At 37.4% G+C, this 27,376-nt stretch overlaps 1 protein-coding gene and 2 pseudogenes across 1 annotated transcript; 2 read left to right on the top strand and 1 right to left on the bottom strand.

Annotated features, from left to right (window-relative positions):
• The first annotated feature begins 10,067 nt into the window (after positions 1 to 10,067).
• Positions 10,068 to 10,997, top strand: LOC128587197 (olfactory receptor 8A1). Its single transcript, XM_053593116.1, has one exon. The coding sequence runs from the start codon at positions 10,068 to 10,070 to the stop codon at positions 10,995 to 10,997; it is 930 nt and encodes a 309-aa protein (XP_053449091.1).
• A 4,295-nt stretch (positions 10,998 to 15,292) lies between these two features.
• Positions 15,293 to 15,810, bottom strand: LOC128587204 (peptidyl-prolyl cis-trans isomerase A-like; annotated as a pseudogene).
• Positions 15,811 to 16,151: 341 nt separating this feature from the next.
• Positions 16,152 to 16,696, top strand: LOC128587198 (60S ribosomal protein L17-like; annotated as a pseudogene).
• Positions 16,697 to 27,376: the final 10,680 nt, after the last annotated feature.

Raw genomic sequence — 27,376 nt, 5'->3', positions numbered from 1 at the left:
AAGTGGTTTGTTATGTATATTGAGGACCTGCAGGTAGGTCTTGCGCAGCCTTAAGGCTGTTAGTGAGTCACAAAGGACATCTCTAAGAAGGGAGGGGGCATGATGAGCCATAGATCTCCTTTCTCATGGCTAGCAACTCAGTTTTAGGGACCCTCTTGACCAAGAGGGGGACCAGTCAGTTAGTCACTGGGGGGAGGAGCCTTAAGATTTTATTTGAGTTCACATTTCCTACTTGTGGTCTTGTGGTCAACTCAAATACTAACTTCAAAGCTGAACCTCTCTTCTCTTCTGCAAAAATAGATACCTCCTCAGCTGCCCCCATTTCTTAAGTAGATATAAGCACTGGGGAAGAACTACAATGCAGTATCAATAAGGTATCCACCTGTCAATTTGCCTAGAATGGTCCCAGCTTATGCCTGTCTCTGCAAAATTATTAGTGACACCTTCCTTCTGTCTCAGATTAGGTACTGATGAATGATCAATTATGGTCATCCCTAAGTATTGCAAACATAAACTTTGGAATCAGACTAACCTCAGTACCAATCCTGGTTCCACCTCTGCCTAGACATGTGACCTTAGGAAGTGTTTAACCTCTCTCTGAACTTCAAGGCCCTAACCTTAAAGTGAAGGTAATTACCATACCTCAGAAGATTGTTACGATGAATAAGTGGTGCTGATTACAGCATTGAAAGTCATAAAGTGAAGTAGTTTAAATAATATTAGCACTCAAAATTATCTCTCTTAATAACAATGGCAGTTTATATAGCTAATGGCGTCAGAATAGGCTGAAACAGAACAGTAGGCTGGAAGATCAGCCAGAAGACTTTCCACAAGTAGTGAATACAGAAAGAGATGAAGACGTGGTAATGGCACAATTAACATGATCCGATGTCTCGGTGTTACAGAAGAGAATGATGGGAAGAGTCACAGATCAAATTCGACTAATATTACAAGCCTCAGGAAACCAGGAGTGGGAAGACACAAATGAAGACTCGAAGAGTGAGGAGAGTAATAATCTGAATTTTAGACAAGACCATACAGTGCTGGCAGAACTTTCAAAAGGCAAAGATCAAAAAGAAGTTGACAACAAATGATCCCAGCTTGGAAGAAAACAACAGATGCAAATTGGAGAATTATAAGAACAAAGGTGATCACAAAAAGCAGAGGAATAGTGAAGTGCTCCTAACAAGTATGTTGAAAGAAAGAATAACTGAGATGTAAGGACTGAAAGTTTTCCCCCAAATGCCCACAAATGGGAAACGGAAGTTGACCAACAGAAGTGTATGAAAGGCATGCAGAGCATCTAAGAACAGGAGTTGGAGCATCCCTGGAATTAAACCTTGAGGCCTTCTGATTTCAAGATCATTCTTTTTCAAGCAACAAAGGAGAAAAGAAAAGCTTCATCTTTCTCTGCCACACCACTTTTAATATTATAAAAGGATCTGTTGTGTAAAATTTGGATTCAGTCAAAAATCCTCACTCCAGGGCCCAGATGGCCACGTGTGGCTCCAAAGCCACAGGTTCCCTACCCCTGGGAGGCATTTGTGAGGATTCGATGAGGCCTTAGTAAATATTCAACTTGGGAAATAATTGTGGGATAAATTACACTTTACAAATCCCAGAGGAGGACATTTCAAGGGTGAGAGATGGCTACATTCCTGATCAAGAGAAAGAACTGAAAACGACGTTGAATTAGATCATTCCCTTGTACTCCTGTTCACTCGTCTTACATAACTCTCTTTATGTGCTTAGTCTAAAAGAGACTTCTACTATTAATTGACTATTTCAAAACTATACTGCATAAGCCCCAACTGGATAAAAACCTCCCTCCAGGAAAAATCTATACTTCATAACTTATGTATATATTAACACATCCAGCACCTAATACTGTGATGAACACATAATAAGCTTTTTTTTTTTTTTTGAGACACAGTCTCACTATGTCGCCCTCAGCAGAGTGCCGTGGCATCACAGCTCACAGAAACCTCAAACTCTTCTGTTTAAGCAATTCTCTTGCCTCAGCCTCTCAAGTGGCTGGGACTACAGGCAACACATAATAATTTTATTGAATGCAACAGCCTTGCATATGAATGTACTTCAATAAAAATCCATAATGCAAACCCATAACTCCAGGAGGGGTCTTTTATTTTCTTAAGTAATACACCTAGTCAGAACCTCTTTAGCTACTCCACCCCCTATAACTTACATGCAACAAGTTTTTCAAAATCAATTTGAGGACTTAATATTCTAGTATTTGTGTTTCATTGACATTGATGCTAGATAATATGTGCCTCCTGGGTGAGACTTCCAAAGTCAAGGTACTTAGAGATTTACACAGAAACTTACCACAGAGATAATGGAAAGAAATTGGTTGTGGAGCTGTCCAGGGCTCATCTTTGCTACAAGTAGGTCCACAGAGCTCTTCAAAATAAAATTTTTATTTTAAGCATTACATTATAGGAACATATGTGTCATAAAGTAAAATCTGCCTATACAATACGACAAAATGTAAAATTTCCCAAGGGTAAAAAAATAAACCAAGATTGCACAATGAATTAAAATAAAGGTGGGGTTAAACAAGAAAAAAAAATGGGCTTCAAGTGCAAGCTATGTGGTTTGACAGGTAAAGAAGGGAGATGATTCTAAGCATAGTCAAGACATCTCCATGGACAAGGACATTCTTTAAAAAGCAAAGCTTTAGATAAGCTGAAAACAAGGATTGAAGGGATTGTTTCCAGTTCACAAAGACCTTTACTAGGAAAAAAAGCAAACTTTCCTGGTGTGTGTCACACTTTATGGGGGCAAGACATGATTGCAAGAGGGACTTTACCTAACAATTGCAACCTGGATTCATTGAGGCTTATTGTACCCTCAATGAATCCCCAACAATAAAAAAAAAAAAAACTTTCCTTGTAAGATGTTCCAGAATTTCACAAAGCTTTTTCTCAAGAACTTTACTCTGGTAAGCTAGTTTAAATCAAGAAGCAGTGTGTTATTATGGAATGAGGCAAGTCTAATGATTTGGCTCTGGCTTGTATTGCCTTGAACAAGACATTAAGTTTTCTTTACCTGGTATGTCCCCTCCCGTAAAACAACAATAATTAAACCTGATTTACCTATTCCATGATGTTTTTGAATAAATCAAATCAGATGTTGTTAAATCCAGTGAATACTTTTTGATGCCATTTTACCTAATAGTATTGACTCCTTCACTTTCAAGGCACACGGATTTTCTGATTTTCCTCCAACTTCCAATTACTTCTTTCCAGTCTCATTCTCTTTGAAGGCTTTTCTTTGCCTGCCCATTAATGTTGACAACTCACCAATCCTCAACTTTCCCCATTCTTTCCTTTCCCCTCCTCCTCACTAGACTGTATTTGTGTTTTTCTTCGTGTAGGCATGTAGTTGTTTATACATTGGTTTCATATTAGTATTGTGTACATTGGGTACTTTTTTCCCTATTCTTGGGATACTTTACCAAGAATAATGTGTTTCAACTCCACCAAGGTAAACACAAAAAATGTAAGGTCTCCACCTTTTCTTATGGCTGAATAGTACTTTGTGGTATACATATACCACAGTTTGTTAATCCATTTATGGGTTGATGGACACTTGGGCTGATTCTATGTCTTGGCAATTGTGGATTGAGCTGCAATAAACAATGAATGGAATTCTTGAAAAGAAGATAGACAAATGGCCAACAGACATAGTTCAATATCACTAATCATTAGGGAAATACAAAGTAAAACCAAAGTAAAGATGCCACTTTATCCTTGTCAGAATGGTCATTATTAAAAAGTCAAAAAACAGGGCAGCACCTGTGGCTCAGTGGGCAGGGCACATATAGCAAGGGTGGCGGTTTCAAACCCAGCCCTGGCCAAACTGCAACAAAAAAACAGCTGTGCGTTGTGGCAGGCGTCTGTAGTCCTAGGTACTCAGGAGGCTGAGGCAAGGGAATCACCTAAGCCCAGGAGTTGGAGGTTGCTATGAGCTGTGTGACGTCATGGCATTCTACTGAGGGTGAGACTCTGTCTCTACAAAAAAAAAAAAAAAAAAGTCAAAAAACAACAGATACTAGATAGATGTGGGGAAAAAATAGAATAGATGTGGAAAAAAAGGTACACTTTACACGATTGGTAGGCCTACAAATTAATGCAACCTTTATGGAAAACAGTATGGAAATTCCTCAAAGAGCTAGAAGTAGACCTACAATTTGATCTAGCTATCCCACTACTGGGTATCTACTCAAAGGAAAAGAAATAATGTTATTAAAAAGACAACTGCACTCAAATGTTTACTGCAGCATGATTCACAATTGCAAAGATCAACCTAAAGGCCCATTGGTGCATGAATGGATGAAGAAAATAGAAAACTACCATGGAGTATAAAGTAGTCTAAATACTACTCAGCCATATAAAGGAATAAAGTAATGTCTTTTGCAGCAACTTGGATAGAACTGGAGACCATTATCCTAGGTGAAGTATAACAGGAATAGAAAAGCAAACATCACACATACTCACTAGTAAGTGGAAGCTAAACGATGGGTGTACATGGTACAAAAACACAGAAAGAGCATTGGAAACTTATAAGGGTACATTGTTGGGTACATTGCTCTGATGGAGTCACACTGAAAGCCCTAACTTCAGCATTATAGAGTGTATGCATGTAACAAAAACTTTTCTTTAATCCCCTTGAAGCCCCATACCAACAGCAGGTGGGGGATAGTCCTCCAATGGTTTGTTTTCTCATAGTCAGTTGTCTGGCTAGACCAGGTGTGTGAAAACCATATTTGACCACCTCCTCCACCTGATTGGTATGCAACTGCTTTAAGATTTTGAAATTTTAAAAAATGATACAAGACATAAAACAATAAAACTCAGAATTACAAAAAAAATCATAAATTAAGCAATAGAACCCAAGAAATTAGAGAAAAATATTATCAAACATTAAGACCGAACCAGGAGTAACAGAAAAGAAATAAGCACAACAGATAAATAAACATACATAGAAGGTGAAAATAGGGGGGAAAGACGTGAAATATAAAGGATTTATGGGCAAGCAGCAAATGTAGACACTGGATAAAGCTCTAACTGACATACAGTAGGTGCCATGACAGAGAAATCCAAACCAAGAGAAGAGAATAATAAAAACCATAAGTCAAAAAACTTCCTAGTGTTAAAAAAAATTTTTTGAAGTGACATATTAAGAAGAATCATTATCCCTAAGAAAATTGCCCTAGAATGAACATTAAAACGTATCCGAGTAAAATTGGAATATTTTTAAGAAGGAAAAAGGGAAAGACCCTTTGAGAACTGTGCAGTAACCAAATTTCTTACTTCTGTTTTAAAAAATGTAGAAACTTAGCCAGGCATTGTGGTGGGCACCTGTAGTCCCAGCTACTCGGGAGGCTAAGGCAAGAGAATCGTCTAAGCCCAGGAGTTGGAGGTTGCTGTGAGCTGTGACGCCATGGCACTCTACCAAGGGTGATAAAGTGAGACTCTTGTCTCTAAAAAAAAAAAAAAAATGTAGAAACAGTGACCAGGCCAGAACCATAAGCCCTTCTCTCACCTGATTCGTGTTCTTGAAATACCATTTCCCCCACTAAAAGAAACAAGTTTCTGGTTCAGCACCTGTAGCTCAAGCGGCTAAGGCGCCAGCCACATACACCAGAGCTGGCAGGTTTGAATCCAGCCTGGGCCTGCCAAACAGCAATGACAACTATAACCAAAAAATAGCCGGGTGTTGTGGTGGGCGCCTGTAGTCCCAGCTACTTAGGAGGCTGAAGCAAGAGAATCACTTGTGCCCAGGAGTTGGAGGTTGCTGTGAGCTGTGATGCCACTGCACTCTACCCAGGGCAACAGCTTGAGGCTCTGTCTCAAAAAACAAAAAGAAACCAAGCTTCTTGGAGAGATGGTTGATTCCAGGTCTGAAGAATGAAATGTGTGAAGTGAGTTCAGAACATCTTGTCATAGCAGGTAGCAAGGAAGGCATTTGAGACTGTTAGCACTGTGCCAAAAAGACTCCAGAGACAAACTGAGAAAATTCCGCAGGCCAAAAATGGAAAAACATGATTAAAAGGTAATAACTGCAATGGATCGACACACATAAAATATGTTCGGATTAGTGAGTTTATAATGATAGTAAAGAAAAATAAATAGTCACCGTGGGAGAATAACAGGAAACCAAACTATTGGTTTGAAAATTAGAAAACAAAAGTGTTATGTGTTTATGTTAACTATGGTATTGGGTACATAAACCTATGTATTTGATGAAATTGCATAGAAGTAAATACACATACAAATAAATATAAGTAAAACTAGGGAAATCTGAATAAGATCAATGGATTGTACCAGTGTGGATATCCTGGGTGTAACGTTGTAGAATCATTTTGCAAGATGTACCTCGTTGGGGGGGAACTGCACAACGGATACAACGGGATCTCCCTACACTGACCTTACGATTGTCTCAAGATAAAAAGTTTATTTATTGGTAATGAAGATTTTTAAAAATCTTCATTACCAATACATTTATGGATAATAAAATACTGACTATATCTTGAATAGTAAATTTTGTTATGGACATACTTTCCTTATGAGCCTATATGAAGGAAGAATTCTTACGAGTCTGAGTTCATATACTCTTCAACCTCCGACCCCATTCTACTCTGCAGTCAACAGGGATAGTAGCAGGGTTATAAAATCAACACTGTTTACAAATTTAACTTTCCTTCACTAAAACCATATAGTTATTTTGGTAAGATATTTGAATGTGTTTTTCAAAATCCTTGAAAATAAGTTAGTCCACTGCGTTATCACAAATAACTAATGACAAGTAACAACCATGTTAGCAACTGATGATGATGTTGGCAGTGACTGAGGGGGTTGTGGTGATGGTGATAAAGATCGTAATCAAGATGGTGGTGATGATAGTGGTGCCAGGGTCATTGGTAGAAGAATATTCCAATGCTACCATTAAACTCTAAGTTTACCTAGCTGCAAGAGGACTCTACCAATAAAGGAAAAATTACACACCCGGGAGACAAAACAGGCTTTACAGAGCAGGTGTAAACCAAGACTCTTAATTACTCTAGTAGTGAGGACCCCGGTTCCTGAGTGATTAAACCCCAGGAGATATTCTGCCATATAATATATATGTAAAGACAATCCAAAGCTTCCCAACCTCAGTGATCTGTTTTTCATGACTATGCTGCCCCTTTGAGTAAATTTAGGACTAAAATCCATGTGGTTCGTACATTTTCTAATTTTTGAAACCAAAGCCTCCCGTGCAATTTCCAGGAGATTGTGCTCCATTTTTCCTCAGCACAGGTATTTAATGACAGATTTAGAGCAACTGTATGAGAAACACGTTTCTTCTATGAACTCTTCTTTATAGTGCAGGCTACTTACAACAGTATGTTTACCTTGACCTCTATGTGCTTTTTCTCTGTGGGCTGTGTTCTCTTCAGCAGTAATCCTGAGCCTCTGATGGTTTGGTAACACTGGCGGGAATAATCATAGTAATTGATAGGAAATATGCGGTTTGTGTTTGCTGATCTTACATTATTACAGGATCATGAGAGTGAAAATTAAATCAGTGCTATCCAGGATTCTTGTGTACAATGACATTCCTATTTGTACTATGTTCAGTCCTAGGTGGTCACTCCAAACTTTGTAAGACACTTTTATCTACAATAATTATTCATAAGGTGCATTTCCTGTATTTCTGCCTTGTTTTAAGAGGCAGAAATTGATACACAGCTATGATTTAAAAAAACAAAAAAGAGGCAGCAGTTGGGTAAAAGAAGATTTATACGTGTTTTTGATCTATTGTTATCTAGAAAACAAATTCTCCTTTGTAACAAATGAAAATAATGCATTTCTAGTTCCATTGTAATAAATGGAAATAATTCCTTATTTGAAACGTTAGGAGTGTTTTGGATTTCAATTTTTTTTCAGATTTTGGAATATATGCATATATTGGAGATGAGCCCCCAGTTTCATATACCCCTTTATACACATAGCATGCAGGTGATCTTATGCAATATATTTTAATAACTTTGTGCACGAAACACTTTTGACTTTGTTTTGACTGCAACCTGACACACAGGTCAGGTACAGAATCTTCCACTTGTGACATCGTGTCAGTGTTCAAAATCTAGCTTTTGGAGCATTTTGGATTTTGAATTTTCAGATTATGGATGATCAAAATTTTAGCTACCTTTGCTACTAGTTATTATAAAGTTAAATGTCTCACTAGCAATAATTTAACATATAAAACTTATAATGCAATGCAGATTTTGTCTTCACACCACATCCTAGGGATTTTAAAGACGCCTTCTTTAAAAAGAAATACAATTAGTGCCAGTTATTATTATTATAGGAATCAAATAATTACATTTTAAAATGTTATGTAATATTGTCAGATTATAAAATGTTTTATAAATATACATATATTTTTATATATGTAAATCCATATCTACATATGTAAATATATACACAGAAAAAATCTAGAATATTCACTACTAGTGTTAGTGAATTTAGTAATTTCTGCTAGTTACCAACTAGCAGAAAATGGGTTTTTTTAATTTTGGCTTATTTACATTTTTAATTTATTGTAATGCTTGCATATTCCCTTCATATTTTTAAATGCATCCAATAATATGTTCCCTCTATATTCAAAAATTTAATAAATTTTTTGGCCCAGCACCCGTAGCTCAATGAATAGGGTGCCGGCCACATGCACCAGGGCTGGTAGGTTCAAACCTGGCCTGGGCCTGCTAAACAACAATGACAACAACAACAAATAAAAATAGCTGGGTGTTGTGGAGGGAACCTGTACTCCCAGGTATTTGGGATGCTGAAGCAAGAGAATAGCTTAAGCCCAAGAGTTTGAGGTTGCTGTGACAACTACCGAGGGTGACATAGTAACACTCTGTCTCAAAAAAAAAAAAAAAATACATTCCACAGATGAGGACATCTATATGTATTGAATCCAGCAATGATTATTCATGTTTGCTAGAGACATGTATGCAATTTTAATACTTTGTCATTAGAGATGTAATAATTGCACGGTTTGATATTATGATAAGAAAATAATAGTTACTGAGCACTTAGTCTGGACACTATGTGCCAGTGACCGGGCTATGCCACAGATCAATTAAATCCAAACTCCTATGGGTAGAATCCAGGTATCAATAATTTCTAAATGTCCCGGGTGATTATATTATATAGCCAATACTGAGAACCAATGCCTTAGCACCCCAAGTATGGTGAAAAACTAAGAGCAAATCCAGACACTTAATGACAACTTATATTTTTCTAGTAATAGGAATTGAGTATTTTAAAAAGATTTCTAAATATGCATAATTATCTCATGCTACATTTATTACTACTTTTAAAATTGATATTACCAACTTCTTTATTGTTCAGATATAAAAACTGACATGTCACTCAATGATATACCTTGTAACTACCTCGTCAATTGACATTTCATCAATTTTGACAGGCATTCACGCATTCACATTCAGTGATTATTTAGGAATTACATATATTACAGCGAAATCTCATTTCTGAAGCAAAATTCATCTTCAACTATAAAATATGAAATATACTGCTTATTGTGTATAGGGTACAGGTTTTCTAACCTTACATGCATCAGCATCACTGGACAGTATACTGTTAGTACACTGATTGCTGGGCTCCATCCCCAGAGCTTCTAATTAGTAGATGTGGGGGGAGGCCTGAGCAATTGCATCTCTAACGATCTCCAGGTAATGGCAATAATCCTGATCCAGGAATATACTTTGAGAAACATTACTCTAGGGTGTTTGAGAAACATGTGCACGGTAAAAGATCCATATCTGGACCATTTCCTCTCATCTTCATGATCTTTGAAACACTCAGGGCTGGTCTTCCTGCCAGTAAGAGCAGGAGTGAGGGGAGGGTACATCAGCAAAGAGCCCAGCATGGCTCAACTGGCACCAAAGACACAACACTAGCTTCCCCAAGCAGTCCAAGAGCAGCCTATCATGAGGTTCTTCTCTCATTCCACAGGCCTCCACGCAGAGAATGGGTGCAGAAAATCACTCCGCAGTGACAGAGTTCATTCTAGGAGGACTAACAAACCAGCCAGACCTCCAGCTCCCTCTCTTCCTCCTCTTCCTTGGGATCTATGTGGTCACAGTGGTAGGGAACCTGGGCATGATTGCCCTGATTTGTCTGAACTCTCAGCTTCACACCCCCATGTACTTTTTCCTCAGACATTTGTCCTTTGTGGACCTCTGCTATTCTTCTGTCATTACCCCGAAAATGCTGGTGAACTTCGTGTCAGAGAACAACGTCATCTCCTATGCAGGGTGCATGTCGCAGCTCTACTCCTTCCTTGTTTTTGTCATTGCTGAGTGTTACATGCTGACAGTGATGGCCTATGACCGCTATGTCGCCATCTGCCGCCCTTTGCTTTACAACATCGCCATGTCTCATCCCGTCTGCTCCCTGCTGGTGGCCATCGTCTACACCATGGGACTCACTGGCTCCACAATAGAGACTGGCCTCATGTTGAAACTGCCCTACTGTGATCAGCTCATCAATCATTACTTCTGTGACATCCTCCCTCTCATGAAGCTCTCCTGCTCTAGCACCTATGATATTGAGATGACAGTCTTCCTTTTAGCTGGATTCAACATCATAGTCACCAGCTTAACAGTCCTTGTTTCTTACACCTTCATCCTTTCCAGCATCCTCCGGATCAGCACCACAGAGGGCAAGTCCAAAGCCTTCAGCACCTGCAGCTCCCACCTTGCAGCTGTGGGGATGTTCTATGGCTCGACAGCATTCATGTACTTAAAACCCTCTACAGGCAGTTCCCTGGCCCAGGAGAATGTGGCCTCTGTGTTCTACACCACGGTGATCCCTATGTTGAACCCCCTTGTCTATAGTCTGAGGAACAAAGAGGTAAAGACCGCCATGCAAAAAACACTAAGGACAAAACCTTTTTGATAGAAATGTTGTATCAAAGTAAATAGTTATAAATATCAGTGGATGCTCTCTGAATGCTGGCCCAGTTGTGAATGGCAATCACTTTTCCACATGGTTGGGTGAATACCTTCTGTCCTTTTGTTTTCCTTCACTCCCTTTCTTCCCTCATTTCTGTTTGAAACTAGCCAACTTCAAGTTCATATTTTCTTTCATTTTGGGATCCAATTCCTCTACCCTGAGCCTTTGGTAAACATTTACTATCTTAGTTGTAATTTAACTTAAGTTTTAAACTTTGAGCATAAGTTTTAGAGTCATTCACAGTTTTATTACCTTCTATGTAGAAAATAGTACTCAGTCCAATTCTTACTTTTTGCACTCAAGAACAAAGCAAAGAGAAAAGAATTTAAAAATTACCAAGAAGGATGGACATTGTGTCTCATCCTGTAATCCCAGCACTTTGGGAGGCTGAGGCAGAAGGATCACTTGAGGTCAAGAGTCCAAGACCAACCTGGGCAACATAGCAAGACCTTGTCTCTACAAAAAATAAAAATTTTAAAAATGACCAAGAAGTGATATGCAGTCTCTTACTTGACCAGACTTTTTCCTTTCCTATCTTTCATTGCTCTCTACTTATGCTTGCCCAATAATTTCTACCTGATCCCTTTATATAATTTTCTTAGCAACAACAGAATTATAATAATAGCAGCTAACATGTTTTTGGATGCTTTACTCTGAGCCAATTCTTCTACGTGTTTTCTATTTTATTTCAATTATACCTTACAACAAGTCAGTTCTACTCTATCCCCCCTTTCACAGATATGGAAACTTGGTTTAGGAATTTGCTCAAGGACACATACTTGGCAAATAAATAGCACTAAGATTCAAACTCCAGTACCAATCACTCCAGAGCTCACACTCTCAGATGTCATACATTATTCCCTTCACTTTAGGCTGACAGTGCTTTGGAAAGCTTATTAAACCTCCCATAATGATGCTTTTCCAACTTCAAATGCCTTCTGAAAATAATTTGTCAACTCCCCTTCTTCTATCATCTGCCCTAACTTCCTACTCTTTATGGGCAACATCTAGAATAGAGTGGGAGAATATAGCTAACCACCACATACAATAAATGCCAGAAAATCAACAGGAAAAAGGCATCAACATCAACAGAAAAAATGAGCAAGGTATATAGAACAGACAATTTACAGAAGAGAAAATCCAAAGTACCACTGAGCATGTGAAGAGATGCTCAAACCAGTTACTAAACATAGAAGTGCAAATTAAAACAGTGATATATCTTTTTACATCTATAAGATTGGCAAAAATTAAAAAGCTGGATGGTGCTAAGTGTTACTGAGGAGGTGGAGATTTAGGAACCCTCATGTACTGTGGCTATTCTGGAGAGCAGTAAGACGTTACTTAGGAAGAATAAGTATATATGTCCACAGGACATAGCAAATCTGGTCCCGGGTATATATAGCCCCAAAGCATCCTCTTTCAGGTCCATCAGATGGAATGTACAAAGACATTCATTATACTATTACTTTTGGCGTTGGGAAAGTGGAGACAAAACAGGTGTCTACCATTAGGAAAGTAAATAGACAAATTGTGGGGGAGACTTTATAGCAGTTAGAAGTCAAGAATTAGCTATAAGCAACATAGCTTTAGAGGTACAGTGCTATGTGAAAAAAAGGAAGAAATATAATGAGGCATAAAATTACTTCAGTATATTAAAATTACATGCACACAAACCAAAAAAAAAATTAGAAAAAATAACATAAAATACACATTAAATAAATTTGAGTGGTTGCCCAGTCAAAAAATATGCCTGGAAATCAGGAGTGGGAAAAGGGAGAAACAAAGAAACAGGACAGACAACATTCTGGAAAATAAAACACATTTTGACAAATTTAAAGGAATAGAAATCATATGTCTTCTCTCATGCCAGTGAAATTAAGCTAGAAATCAATAACAGAAAGATAGCTGGAAAATCTTAAAATACTTGGAAATTTAACAACACAATTCAATACAAGAAATCCCAAGAGAAATTTTTAAGTATTTTGAAATATACGGAAATGAAAACACAACTAATCAAAATGCATGGGATGCAGCAAAAGCAGTCGTTAGAGAGAAATTTACAGCATTAGCAAAGATGATCTAAAATCAATCACCTAAGGTTCCAACCTAGCAAACTAGAAAGAGAAAAGCCAATTAAATCCAAAATAAGAGGCCCAGCTCAGTGGCTCACACCTATAATCCTAGCACTCTGGGAGACAGAGGTGGGCAGATCGCCTGATCTCAGGAATTCAAGGCCAGCCGGAGCCAGAGTGAGACCTTGTCTCTAAAAATAGCCGGGTGTTGCGGCAGACACCTATAGTCCCAGCTACTTGGGAGGCTGAGGCAAGAGAATTGTTTAAGCCATGACACCATAGCACTCTACTTAGGGTGACAAAGTGAAACTCTGCCAAAAAAAAAAAATAAAAAAATTTTTTTTTAATTTTTAAAAAGTCCAAAGTAAGCAGGAGAAAAGAAAAGAATTAGCGCAAAACAAAAATCAATGAAAATGAAAACAGAAATCAATAGAGAAAAATCAATGAAACAGAAAACTGCTTCCTTGAAAAGATCATTAAAATTGATAAGCCTCAAGCCAAGCTAACTGAGGAAAAAAAAAAGATACAGATTAATGATATCGGAAATGAAAGTTTGTCATAGACTCAGTACACAATAGATGTTCACAGTAGGTATTAACCGATACTGCTTCTAAATGACAGCCAGGAATTATTTTTACAAGATATCAACTTAGTTTTTAAAATATAAGCGATGTGGAAAGCAGGACAGATCCTGTGGATGTTAAAAGAATAAAGGAATACTATGAACAATTCTCTACCAAAAGATTTAATAATGTAGATTAAGTGGACCAATTCCTTAAAAGATACAATCTGCCAAAACTCACACCAGAAATAATAATCTGAAAATGCCCATAGATCTATTAGAGACAGTTAAGCAATAATAACCTTCCAAAACCAAAAACACCAGGCCCAGATGAGTTCACTGGTGAATTCTACAAACATTTTAGGAAGAAATTATGCCAATTCTGTACAATTTCTTCCAGAAGACGGAAGCAAAGGGAATACTTTCTAACTCATCTACAAAGCCAGCATAACCCTAATACCAAAACCAAAGACAAGAAAACTACAGACCATGCCCCATGATCATATCAATGTACACAGCTATGAATTAATAAAAAAAAAAAAGAAAACTACAGACCAATATCTCTCATGAGTTTTAAATATAAAACTCAACAAAATATTAGAAAATGAATTCAACAATGCATATACCACAACCAAGTGGGATTTATCCCAAGTATGCAAGGCTAGTTAAACATTTGAAAATCAATATGTATAATCCATCATAAATCACATATCAATACATGCAGAAAAAAACACTTCGCAAAATTCAACATCCAGTTATGATTTTGTAAAAAAACTCTCAGTAAACTAGGAACAGAGGGGAACTTCCTCAACTTGATAAAGAACATCTTTTTTAAAGCCCTACATATTCTTAGGCTATAAAAGGGGGACAGGGAGGGGAGGGGTAGGATGGGTGGAGGGAGGGTTATTGGTGGGACCACACCACAGTGCAGAGGCCTAAGTAGAAATCCATAGAAGGATTCCAATACTTCCAATACTCTCCAGAAGTTAATACAGAAAACAAGAAACCACCCACAGCCCTCTCCCCACAGTCTGCTACCCCTTTCACCTTCTCCACTATGTCGTGACATAGCCCCAAAAGCCCTCTCCAGAAATGAAGCAGATGCCAGCCAATATACTGGGAAGCTTCATAAAATAATTTAGCATGTCCCCAAAATTGTTTCCAAAATTTAATAAAGCATATGACATAATTACTGTTTAAATGTTTTTGCATATGGCTTATTTAGCATTCATATTTTAAATGGACACTATTCTATAAAGCACAGGTCTATTTTTTTATGTGACAGACACATGCACACACAACTTGTTTTCTGTTGAGGTTCCTCATGTAATCAATATAAGAGTAGCTTATGGCCCATTTTATAAGATTTATTTTATAACATTATGTTTTTATTTTTTTATTATTTACTTCTTATTTCATAATCATAAGCTTAATTCTGCAATCCAGCCAGACATGGAGAGGAATAAGGAAACTATGAAACCCAAAGAACTGCAGTGAGAGCACAAGGATTACAAGATATTGCGAGCAAATGTGGTAGAGGAGTGCTCTCCTGAACTACAGAAGGAATGGTTTGGTGGTTGAAACAAAACATGAAGTCAAATTTATTACAGTTGTCCACAGTCAGTAATGGGGATCTTCTTGCTGATCTTACCATTGTTGGACCCAAAGCCCTCCATGGATTCCACAACTCTCATGCCTTCTTTCATCAAAGCCCACATCCTGCCATCCAATCCCTCAGTCTTGGTAGTGCAGATGAAAGACTAGGAACCATTCGTGGTGGGTCCAGCATTTTCCAGGGACAAGATGCCAGGACCTGTATGCCTCAGGATGAAGTTCTCATCTTCAAATTTCTCCCTGTAGATAGACTTGCCACCAGTGCCATTATGGCATGTGAAGTCACCACCCTGGCACATAAACCCTGGAATAATTCTGTGAAAGCAGGAACCCTTATAATCAAATCCTTTTTCTCCAGTGCTCAGAGCATGAAAGTTTTCTGCTGTCTTTGGAACTCTGTCTGCAAACAGCTCGAAGAAGACACAGCCAAGGGCTCGCTGTTGGCAGTGATATTGAAGAACATGCTAGGGTTGACCATGGCTGATAACACACAACTATAGGAAGCAGCAGCATCTGCAAAGCTGACATATGTTTTTAAATGATTATAGCTTATAATATATCATGTATCTTTGCTTTCCTGACAGGTACCTGGACATACCATTATGTTACACTCAATTTTTACTCAGAAACCATGCTCTATTTTTTTTTGCAGTTTTCGGTCAGGGCTGGGTTTGAACCCCCCACCTCCGTCATATGGGACCAGCACCCCACTCCTTTGAGCCACAGGCACGGCCCAAAACCAAGCTCTTTTTTAAAATTGCTGCTGTAGAAATTCATGGTCAAGTTTACAATACACTCATTAAGAATTCATTGTGCTCTTCCCCTAGCGGCCTGACGTGATCTGTGAAAATGGTTCACTATTCACTTGACCCAGAAAACCCACAAAGTCATGCAAGTCAAGAGGCTCAAATCTTCGTGTTCACTTTAAGAACACATGTGAAACTGCCCAGACTGTCAAGGGTATGCATATACAAAAAGCCACCAAGTATCTGAAGGATGCCACCTTAAAGAAATAATGTGTACCATTCCCACATTACAATGGTGAAGTTGGTAGGTGTGCCCAGGCCAAAAAGTGGGGCTGGATACAGGGTCCATGGCCCAAAAAGAGTGCTGAATTTTTGCTGAATATGCTTAAAAATGCAGAGAGTAATGCTGAACTTAAGGGTTTAGATGTAGATTTTTTGGTCATTGAGCATATCCAAGTGAACAAAGCACTCAAGAGGCGTCGCCGAACTTAAAGAGCTCATGGTCGCATTAACCCATACATGAACTCCCCCTGCCACATTGAGATGATCCTTACTGAAAAGGAACAGATTGTTCCCAAACCAGAAAAAGAGGTAGCACAGAAGAAAAAGATATCCCACAAGAAACAAAAACTTATGGCATGGGAATGAATGCAATATAAAATAAATGCAAATAACAGTAAAAAAAAAAAAAAAAGAATAAAGAATTCATTGCTATGAATACTAAATGATGAATAGAAGGTAATGAGCAGAGGATGGGTAACAGCTTTGTAGCCAGAGAAACAGCATTAAAAAAAGACATGAAGGCACAGAAAGCTCAAGTATGTTTAGGAAAAGGTGGTGTCAAATAGAAATAGAGCTTTGAGGAAGAGTTCTGCAAGTGCTCATTTCATCTGTCAGTTTGGCTATACTATGTCAGGTGAAAGTATAGCTTTGTTATTGTCATTATTTGGAGATTAAGTACAAGGAAATGTATATGGATACCAAGATAATGAAGGGTAGACTGTGATGCTAATTTTATGTGTCAGTTTGAAATCCAGTTCTTTGGGCAAACACTAGTCTAGATGTTGCTGTGAATGTACATTATAGATGTGCCTAAAATTTATGATCAGTGGACTTTAAATAAAGAATATTATACCAAATTATAATGTAGTAGGTCTCATGCAATCAGTTAAAGGCCTAAGGGTAAAAGAGTTTGCAGAGAAAGAATCTGGCCTCAAGACTATAACATAGAATCCTGTCTGAATTTCTAACCTGCTGGCCTGACCTTTTGATTTGAGATTCAAAACTACAACTCTTACTTGAATCTCCAGACTGATCACCTGCCTTACAAATTTTGGACTTGCCATCCCTTACAATCATGTGAGCCAATTCCTTAAAACAAATTTCTCTATAGATATGGTATCTGTATATATGCTACAGGTATACTATAGATATTCTCTTTATATACATCTATTTATAAATAGATAGATACAGACATACATACATAAATACTATAGATATACTCCATTGAGAGAGAGAGAGATGTTATACAGCAACCAATAGGGTAAATTGTTTCTGGAGAGGCTTGACTGATGGAAGTGGTTACAGATGATATTTAATCAGCCTCCTTTCCGCATTCTGAGTGAGGAATTAACTTAGAAAGAAGACACAAAAGCTAGACAGAAGGAAGTAAAAATCAGCCTAAATACTGATGAAGTTAATAGTAATAGTAGGTCATATAGCTTAGAGCTACAGCCACAATAGGACTCTCTAATTCTCTCCTTCCCCAGATTAAATTTACAAAGCTAGACATAAGCAGAGTTGGAAACTATAGCTCTTTTGTACAAAAGGAGAGCCCTCAGAAGATTAGGAGAGAGACTCCGCAGGGCAGGCCTTTCCTAAAGAGAGAATGTTTGGGGGCATGGGCCATGCTTAGCCAGTACTGTTTCCCATCCTCAATAATCAGGAGTCATTGTTCCTTCTGGGAGATGAGTCTATGAGAGATATGGACGAAGAGAAACCATGGCCTTTGGATTTGGACATGAAGCAGTTTTAACTGCTTCTATGTTCCATTTCATTTCAAATCAGAAAGCAAGGAAAGGAGGTACCTACCTCCCTACTTGATCCTAGGACCCAGGATTGATGCTAAATGGGAATTCCTATGCTGGCTCTCTAACAAAATAGTCAGAATTCAGTAACATAATTTGCGGACCTGGCAATTGGGTGGGATTGTACATTCTCCACATAACAAAGCCCCTGTGCATATTACCATCTTCAATTAAATTATATAGAATTATTCAAGAGACTAAGGTCTGGTATATGTACACCATGGAATATTATGCAGCCGTAAAGAAAGATGGAGACTTTACCTCTTTCATGTTCACATGGATGGACCTGGAACATATTCTTCTAGGTAAAGTATCTCAAGAATGGAAGAAAAAGTATCCAATGTACTCAGCCCTACTATGAAACTAATTTATGGCTTTCATATGAAAGCTATAACCCAGTTATAACCTAAGAATATGGGGAAGAGGGAGAGGGAAGGGAGGGAGGAGGATGGGCAGAGGGAGGGCGATTGGTGGGATTACACTTACCTACATGTGAAACTTAGTAAATGTAGAATATAAATGTCTTAACACAATAACTAAGAAAATGCCAGGAAGGCTATGTTAACCAGTGTGATAAAAATATGTCAAATGGTCTATAAAACCAGTGTATGGTGCCCCCATGATTGCATTAATGTACACAGCTATGATTTAATAAAAAGAGAGAGAGAGAGAGACTAAGGTCACTATTCTGTTAAGTAATTGCAGATGTTGCCTTGGAAAAGCATAAAATCTCTTCACATCAAACACAGAGAAAACTGCATATTTTGCTTTGGTTCTGTTGGTTCTGGGGGATAATATTGTGGCTACTGGGGTCATAAAGGAAGAACCTAACTGTCATACCTGCATAACACATTGCTGACTATCACCTCACCAAAAACCCAGCAATTACACAGCAAGTTCTATGATCAGCTTCAAAGTACTCCCCATGGCTATCTGCTAACTGTAGTGATATTCAGCAATGAGGCATGTAGCATTTTTTCTAGGATGAGTTCACAAACTTAACTGTTAGACCTCCTATGAAAACAGCTTTTCTTTCTTTTTTTTTCAGAAAAAGTTCCAAAATTGCTTTAAGGTTAGACTAGGTGCTGGCATTGATGCATAACTTCCTAAGAGGAATACCTCAAAGGTGAACAAGGTGAACATAGTGATATTTAGCAATAAGATATGTAGTACTATTTCTAGGATGAGTTCATGGACTGAATTGTCCAATCTCATAAGCTCAATCAGAAATGAAAAAAGAGTTATTACAAGTGATACCACAGAAACACAAAATATCATCTGTAAATACTATGAAAATCTCTACACACATAAACTCAAAAACAGACTAATTGCACAAATTCCTGGAAACACATGACCTCCCAAGACTCAATCAGGAAGAAACAGACAAATGGTAGGTAGCAAGACTGAAGCAGTAATTTAGAAAAACCTTCCAACATTAAAAACTCCAGAAAATATAGCAGCAACAAAAATAAATGGGACTAGATTAAATTAAACAGTTTCTGTACAGCTAAGGAAATAATCCACAGAGCAAATAGACAATCTACAGAATGGGAAAAAATATTCACAAGCTATATATCCAATAAAGTGCTAATATCCAGAATCTATAAAGAACTCAAACAACTTAGCAAAAAAAAAAAAAGCAAATAACACCAACAAAAGTGGGCAAAAAAAGATAGAAAAATGGCGAAAAAACATGAAAAAATACTCAAAATCACTAGCCATCCAGGAAATGCAAATTAAAACCACCATGAGATACCACCTTTTCCCAGTTAGAATGGCTTTTATTAAAAAGTCAAAAACAATACATAATGGCATGGATATAGAGAGAAAGGAACACTTATATACTGTTGGTAGGACTGCAAATTAGTACGACCTCTGTGGAAAACAATATGGAGATTGCTCAAAGAACTAAAAGTAGATGCATCATTTGATTAAGCAATCCCACTACTGGGTATTTTCCCAAAATAAAAGAAGTCATTTCATCAAAAAGACGACTGCACTGACATGTTTATTGCAGCACAATTGACAATACAATGACGTGTAATCAACCCAAGTGCCCATCAATGCATGTGTAGATTAACAAAATGTGGTATATGTATACCATGCAGTACTACTCAGCCATAAAAAAATGATTAATTAAAGCCTTTTGCAAAAATTTAGTTGAGACTTGAGACCATTATCCTAACTGAAGTATCTAACAAATGAAAAAACAAACACCACATGCACTCACTATTAAATTAGAACTAACCAATGAGCACACATGTGCACCGAGGGAAGTCACTAGAAATCAAGAAACAAGGGAAGAAGAAGCAAAACCTATCTAATGGGTACAAGGACACTATTCGAGTGATAGGCACACTTACAGCCCTGACTCAAGCATTACAAAAGCAATCTGCATAACCAAAAACATTTGTAACCCCATAATATTTTGAAATGTTTTAAAAGCATCTAAAAACAAATAAATATATACTTTATATATAAGTGCATATGTATACTATGCATGTGTGTTCATATATATTCCTCTTTTAAATAAATTTTTATATATGCATAATTTCTCCCATAAAAAGAAATAGAAGATGATGTTTAGAAATCAGCAAACGCTAAACATGGTTCAGACAGAATGACTCCCCTGCTACTGCCACCTGGTGGCAGCATGCCTGAAATTTAAAGAGAGTAAACAAAGTATTCCCAGTAGCTCCCTCTGCCCCAGGAAAAACACGACAATTATACAGCAAGTCCTAATAGGTTTTCAGATAAAGTGCATCTATACAGGGGAGTTGCTGTGGATATAAAGAGAGAAATGGGCAAGAAATGATGTAACCTAGTTAAAGGTGAACAACAGCCCTTGAATGTTGGCAGGAAGAGAAGTTTATAGCACATCTAAAATAATTTACAATAAAAAAGAGAAATAAAGAGCATTAGGGCAATATAAAAAAATATTTTTAGGGTGAAAAGGCATACTCATGTCTATATTGAAGAAAGGAGTTAGTATAAAAGAGAAGATTCAAGTTACAAAAAAGAAAATTGAAATTTGAGGATTTGAAATACTTGACAGGATGTGAGGATTGGGACTGAAAGTACAGGAAAGGGCATTTGACCAAATTCAACACATTCAACAGTTCATTATTTTTAAATATTCAATGAAATAGAAATTGGTAGACATAAGATCAATTTGAAAACATTCTTAATGTAAAAATACATGGTATTGGATGCATTCCCATGAAAACCTGAACTAGACCAATCTGCTCACTGTCTTTTTAATTACTTTTTTTTTTTTTTTTTAGAGACAGAGTCTCACTTTGTTGCCCTTGGTAGAGTGCCATAGCGTCACAGCTCACAGCACCCTCCAGCTCTTGGGCTTAGGTAATTCTCTTGCCTCAGCCTTTCAAGTAGCTAGGACTACAGGCGCCCGCACAACGCCTGGCTATTTTTTGGTGCAGTTTGGCCAGGGTTGGGTTTGAACCCGCCACCCTTGGTATATGGGGCCCTACTCACTGAGCCACAAGCGCCATCCTTAATTACTTAATATTAAAAAGGGGAGATTTGCAACTAGACAAAAAAGAAATTAGAGGCAAAAGAACATAAAGGAAGAGGTAAAGTTATGCAGATGATATTGTTACTTATTTGAAAGCTCTTAAGGGAATCAATGAAAAAATACCTAAAATAATACCAGGTAAATCCAGGAATAAAATTAGAAATCAGTATACTTCCTGTACCAACAATAACCTGTTAGAACATGTCACAACTCATTACAAAAGAAAAATAAAATAAGTTCTAGGCAAAAATCTAACAAGAAATGTACTAAAAGTGTAAACATGCCTAAAAGACATAAAAGCAGATCTAACAAATGGTGAAATATATATCACATTCTCCCATTGTATGACAACAGGAAAAATATATCAGTTCTCTCTGTTTGTTTGTAAATATAACATAATCACAATAAATATAGTATGAGGGGTTTTTCTTGAGTAAAACAAAGTGATAATAAGTTTATATGAAAGAATAAACATGCAAGAATAGCATGAAAAATCCTGGAGTGGGGGTGGGAGTCACAACATATATAAGCTAATTCTAACAGATGCAAAAACAATATAAAGTTTCTGTAAAATGGGATGTTAGTACATGAATAGGATGGTAGACCACTGGAACAGAATGTAAAACAATGGAAATTTAATATTTAATATTTGATGAGGGTAGCATCTCAAATCAACAGAGGATAGAATAAGTTACCATTTTTAATGGTTTTGGTACAACTGGATAGCCTTATGAAAAATATTAAAATTAGATCCATTTCTTACACCATAAATAGTATAAATTTCAAATACATCCAAATGTAAAAATTAAAATCCAACAAGTTCTGGAAAGGAAAGTAAAACATGGACAAAGTTATTTATAACCTGAAAGTTGAGAACACTTGGCAGACAATTATTCAAAACCCAGAAGCTATAATTATTATATAAATATTAATAAATGTGAATACATTTTAAAAAGCACTTTTTGCCTGAGAAAAAATTTATAAGAGAAGCTAAAAGCAAATGACAATAAGATAAATCTATGTGGAATTTATATCTCAGACACAATGCTAATATCTTTAATATAAAGAGCTTCTGGAATTTGAGAATGAAATGACCTACAATCTAAGACAAGAATTAGCAAAAGATATAAATAGAAATTTCAGAGAAAATAGAAACATTAATATTTCTTAAACATATAAAAAGATGCTCAACAAGTCTCATAAAAGAGATGCACATTAAAACTAAAGGAAAGATACTTCAAGAAAAAGGGAGGTTGAGATTTCCTCACCCAATCTTGATGGAGTCACAGGGTCCAGATTGCCCTCTGCCTTAAAACCCTAGAGAACTAGACAAACTATATAAAACAGCTGTTTTCAGACATTAAAAAAAAGGAGCAAATAATTGTTTTTAGGAGGGAGGAGGAAAGAAAAGAATTTTGGTTTTGAGGCAATTTCCAAACAGGAATGCAAGGACAGAAAGCAAAAAGGGCTTGGTAGAGTCAATTAACTCAGGAGGCAAAGACTGGTGTCCAGGAAGGCCAGAGCAGCTATGAGAGCAGAAAACCGATGAAGAGGGAGCTATGCAAAGATGAACTCTACAAATCTGCATAGAAATGTACTTGACCTCCTTTTGTCCTTCCTCCTCCCATGTGACAGCACAGCACTTGTCCCTGCTGGAGGAGGATGCAGTGACAGGGCACCATCTTGAAAGCCAAGAGTGAGCTCTCACCAGACCCCACACCTATGAGCACCTTGATATGAGAATTCCCAGCCTCCAGAACTGTGAGACATAAATTTCTATTACAGTTGACCCATAAACAACACGATTTTGAATTGTGTGGGTCCATTTATATGTGGATTTCCTTGTACCTCTGCCACCCAGAAACAGCAAGACCAACCCCCCTCTTCCTCCTCCTCCTAAGCCTAGTCAATGTGAAGGTGATAAGGATGAAAACCTTTATAATGATTCACTTTCACGTAATGAAGAGTGAATATATTTTCTATTCTCTCTCAAAGCAGAAAAAGAGCTACTTGAAAGTTTGGCTTGATGCCAAATCGAAGTGCAATTAAATTCCATAAATCCAGGTTAGGCAGAAAAAAGTTGTTTTGATGAAACAAATTACCAGAGAGCAATAAGCAGAACAATTCCTGGAGTTTGCACAGCCTGGAACCATTTAAGTTCCTACCGGAGTGAAGACATTTCTTTTTTTTTTTTTTTTTTTTCTTTTTGTAGAGACAGAGTCTCACTTTCCCGCACTCGGCAGAGTGCCATGACGTCACAGGACTCAGCAACCTCCAGCTCTTGGGCTTCCGCGATTCTCCTGCCTCAGCCTCCGAGCAGCTGGGACTACAGGCGCCCACCACACCGCCCAGCTATTTTTTTGTTGCAGTTCGGCCGGGGCTGGGTTTGAACCCGCCACCCTCGTTATATGGGGCTGGCGCCCTACTCACTGAGCCACAGGGCATACATTACAAAACCCAGAATAAAGAATAATCGCACCTTAGTGCTGGGACTATATCTGCACTATGCTATTCTAGATGTCCTCAGAACAGCTCAAAAATAAACTTTGAAAGGATCAGACTAAGCCTCAAGATACTTAAAATCCTTCCAGAAGAAATCCCAACACACTTTAAAGGAATAGAAAAAACCCCCCATAAATTCCATTACGTCCATGCCTGGAAATCACTGGATTTGGAAGAAGCAGAAAAATGTGACCAGTAACCAGAAAGGAAATAGTTCTCAATAAAAACGGCCCAGAAGGGTGGCACCTGTGGCACAAAGGAGTAAGGTGCCAGCCCCATATGCTGGAGGTGGCAGGTTCAAACCCAGCCCCAGCCCCAGCTACGAAAAAAAAAAAAAAAAAAAAAATCCCAGAAATGATAGAGGTGATAGAATTAGCAAATAAAGACCTTCTAATTAGTGATTTTAAATATGTTAAATATGCTCAGTAATTTTTTTTAAATGAACATAATGCTGAGAGAAATGGAAGATATCAAAAATAACCAAAGGGAATATCTAGACATTTGTAATATCTCTATTCACATCAGATTAAAAAATCAACAGAACCTCGGTGATCTGTGGAACAATATTAACCAGTTTAACAGAAGTACAATTCTGTTCTAATAGAAGAGGAAAAAGAGAAAAATATTTTTTAAAATAATGACTGACATTTTCCCAAATTACAGGAGAATTATATACCCACTGATCCAAGAAGCTGAATGAATCTGCAAGCAGAATCAACACAAATAAAATCATACAAAGGTATATGATAATCACATTTTTTAGTATCTATCAGAAAGAAATTTTTTTTCCTTTTTTTTTAATTTTTTTTTTTTTTTTTGTAGAGACAGAGTCTCACTTTACTGCCTTCGGTAGAGTGCCATGATGTCACAGGACTCACAGCAACCTCCAGCTCTTGGGCTTCCGTGATTCTCCTGCCTCAATTTTTAAATGCAAACAGGGGAAAGCACATTACATAAAGGAAAAAATTATAAGAATGACTACAGATTTCTGATCAGAATAATGATCTTGTTTAGAAGATAATGGTGAGACATCTTTGAAGTGCAGGCAAATATCAATCTAGGAGTCCATATTCGGTGGGAATAGCTTTTGAAATTGAAAAGGAAATAAAGACTTCTCAATACAAGCAAAGCTTAGAGAATCTGTTCACAGTTGACTGCACCACAAGAAATGTTAGAAAGTTCCTTAAGAAGAAGGAAAAAGATGCCAATTGGAAGCTTGGAGAGCCCCTAAAATTGTGAAACATTACTTTAGAGGTAGGATAAAAATGAAAACTCAGAAAGCACTTGTGTGGATAAATATAAAAAGCACTTTTCTCTATTTTTAATGTCCTTAAAAAATAAAGCAAGGAAAAATGAGTTTTAAAAGTCAGGGGACTAGGCTGCAATTTTAAGTCAAGTAGTGAGATTGGGCCTCATCGTGAAGCTGGTATTTGCACATAGACTTGTAAAAGATGATCAGCGCTGTGCTCAGTAACATCAGCTACCCTAGTGTACTGCAGAGTAATCACGGCTTACTGAAATATCCTTCCCAGACAACACCTTGCAGCATGCACTTCAGTAATCATACCTTAACCCAAAGCAGTGGCTCTACAAGAAGTTTTTAGACATTTGGAGGTGCTTCAAGGAGCACAAGAGATCTTTCTGAGCATTTTAAGAAATCACAAATTTTTTACACAGTTACTCTATGAAGGTAATTGTGTAAACATCCCATTCTGGTCTCTAGACACCCAGTCCTGGCTGCTCCAAATTCCATTCATTGTATACTCAGCTTCAAGAAGGGATCTGATAAAACTCATTTCTTCAAGGACTGATAAAGCTGGTATGTGACCACCGTGCTTCACATTCCTTATTTTTTTATATTAGGAATTTATACTATATTAATATTGAATTTGTTTCATATTATTAGTATATTTATATTTGCAATAATTTCTGTTTTATTGGGGATATTTTAGCCAAAGCAATGACTCTATTTGGGGAAACTGAAGCCTCCATTCGCCAATGGGTTATACATATTTTTGGTCAGAGTCTCCTTGTGGAGATGTTGTGGAATCATAACACAACAGCCAAAGCCCACATTTTTTCCCTAGCAAGAGCTGTTGGTGTTCATGAGTATATGCACGACCACATCACCATTGCTTATCTTTCTCTTGGCCCAACCAAGGCTTAGCAGTAACGGTACATCATTTATAGATTTTCAATGGGAGTATTGCCATATTTTTCAGTGTTATCAATAAACCCCAATCCCCATTCTTAATCCCACTGCACAAAATTTACAACTCGAGAAAAACAATTCATTATAACCAACTTCAAATAAGCCCCATAAGGCAGACTCTTCTTGAGACTCAAGAGCAAATAAGACCTGAGAGATTCATTAAAAGTTAACTTTTCTCTAAGCACCTTTGAGGGTTCTTGTGTGGATGGTGAAATACTAATGAAAGTTCCTCTGAGTTAATGTCACTTCAGAGACTTCTGCCCTGGAGGCTTCATTTAAAATGCATTTAAAAATTATTAGAGCACTCCCTTTTGTTTTTTTTTTAATTTATTTTTATTTTGTTGACATAAAATCCACATAACATGAAGTTCACCATTTTAAGCACATAAATAAAGTAGATTTTAGTATATTCACACTAGTGTGTCACCCTCAACACTATTTTTACCCCACAAAAGAAACCTCATACCTATCAAGCAGTCACTTCCTATTCCCTCCTAACTCCAGCACCCCTGCAACGTCTCTATGGATGTGCCTGTTCAGGATGTGTGATATAAATGAACTTATACAATACATGGCCTTTTGTACCTGGCTTCTTTGACAAATCATAATGCCTTCAAGATTCACTCCTGTTGTAGCATTTCTCAGTACTTTCTTTCTTCTTATGGCTAAATTATATCCCTTTGTATAGAAATACCACATCTTATTTATCCATTCCTCAATTGACAGACATTTGGATTGTTTCCACTTTGGGGCTATTATAAATAATGCTACCTGAAAAATCACATCTTGGGGCCTTCTCAGGCCTTTCTTGAGTAGTGTTCAGCCCTAGGTACCCATGTGGCCTTCCCAGGAACAAGTGGGAGCTTTTCAAAGTCCTTATTTCCCAAGGTAGCTTATCCTCCAGTCTTTTCTGTCAGTCTTTTTGGTTAACCTATTTTTACACCAGTTGTTATCCCTTGCTTCAGTCTGTGACTAATACATTTGCTTTTAAA

Source organism: Nycticebus coucang, chromosome 6 (assembly GCF_027406575.1).
Source record: "Nycticebus coucang isolate mNycCou1 chromosome 6, mNycCou1.pri, whole genome shotgun sequence".
Lineage (NCBI taxonomy): Eukaryota > Metazoa > Chordata > Mammalia > Primates > Lorisidae > Nycticebus > Nycticebus coucang.
Note: the sequence above shows the minus strand (reverse complement) of the source record. Positions and strands in the feature narration are given on the sequence as shown.

Coding starts and splice junctions, on each gene's coding strand:
- LOC128587197 (XM_053593116.1), top strand. CDS start 10,068: ATGGGTGCAGAAAATCACTCCGCAGTGACAGAGTTCATTCTAGGAGGA.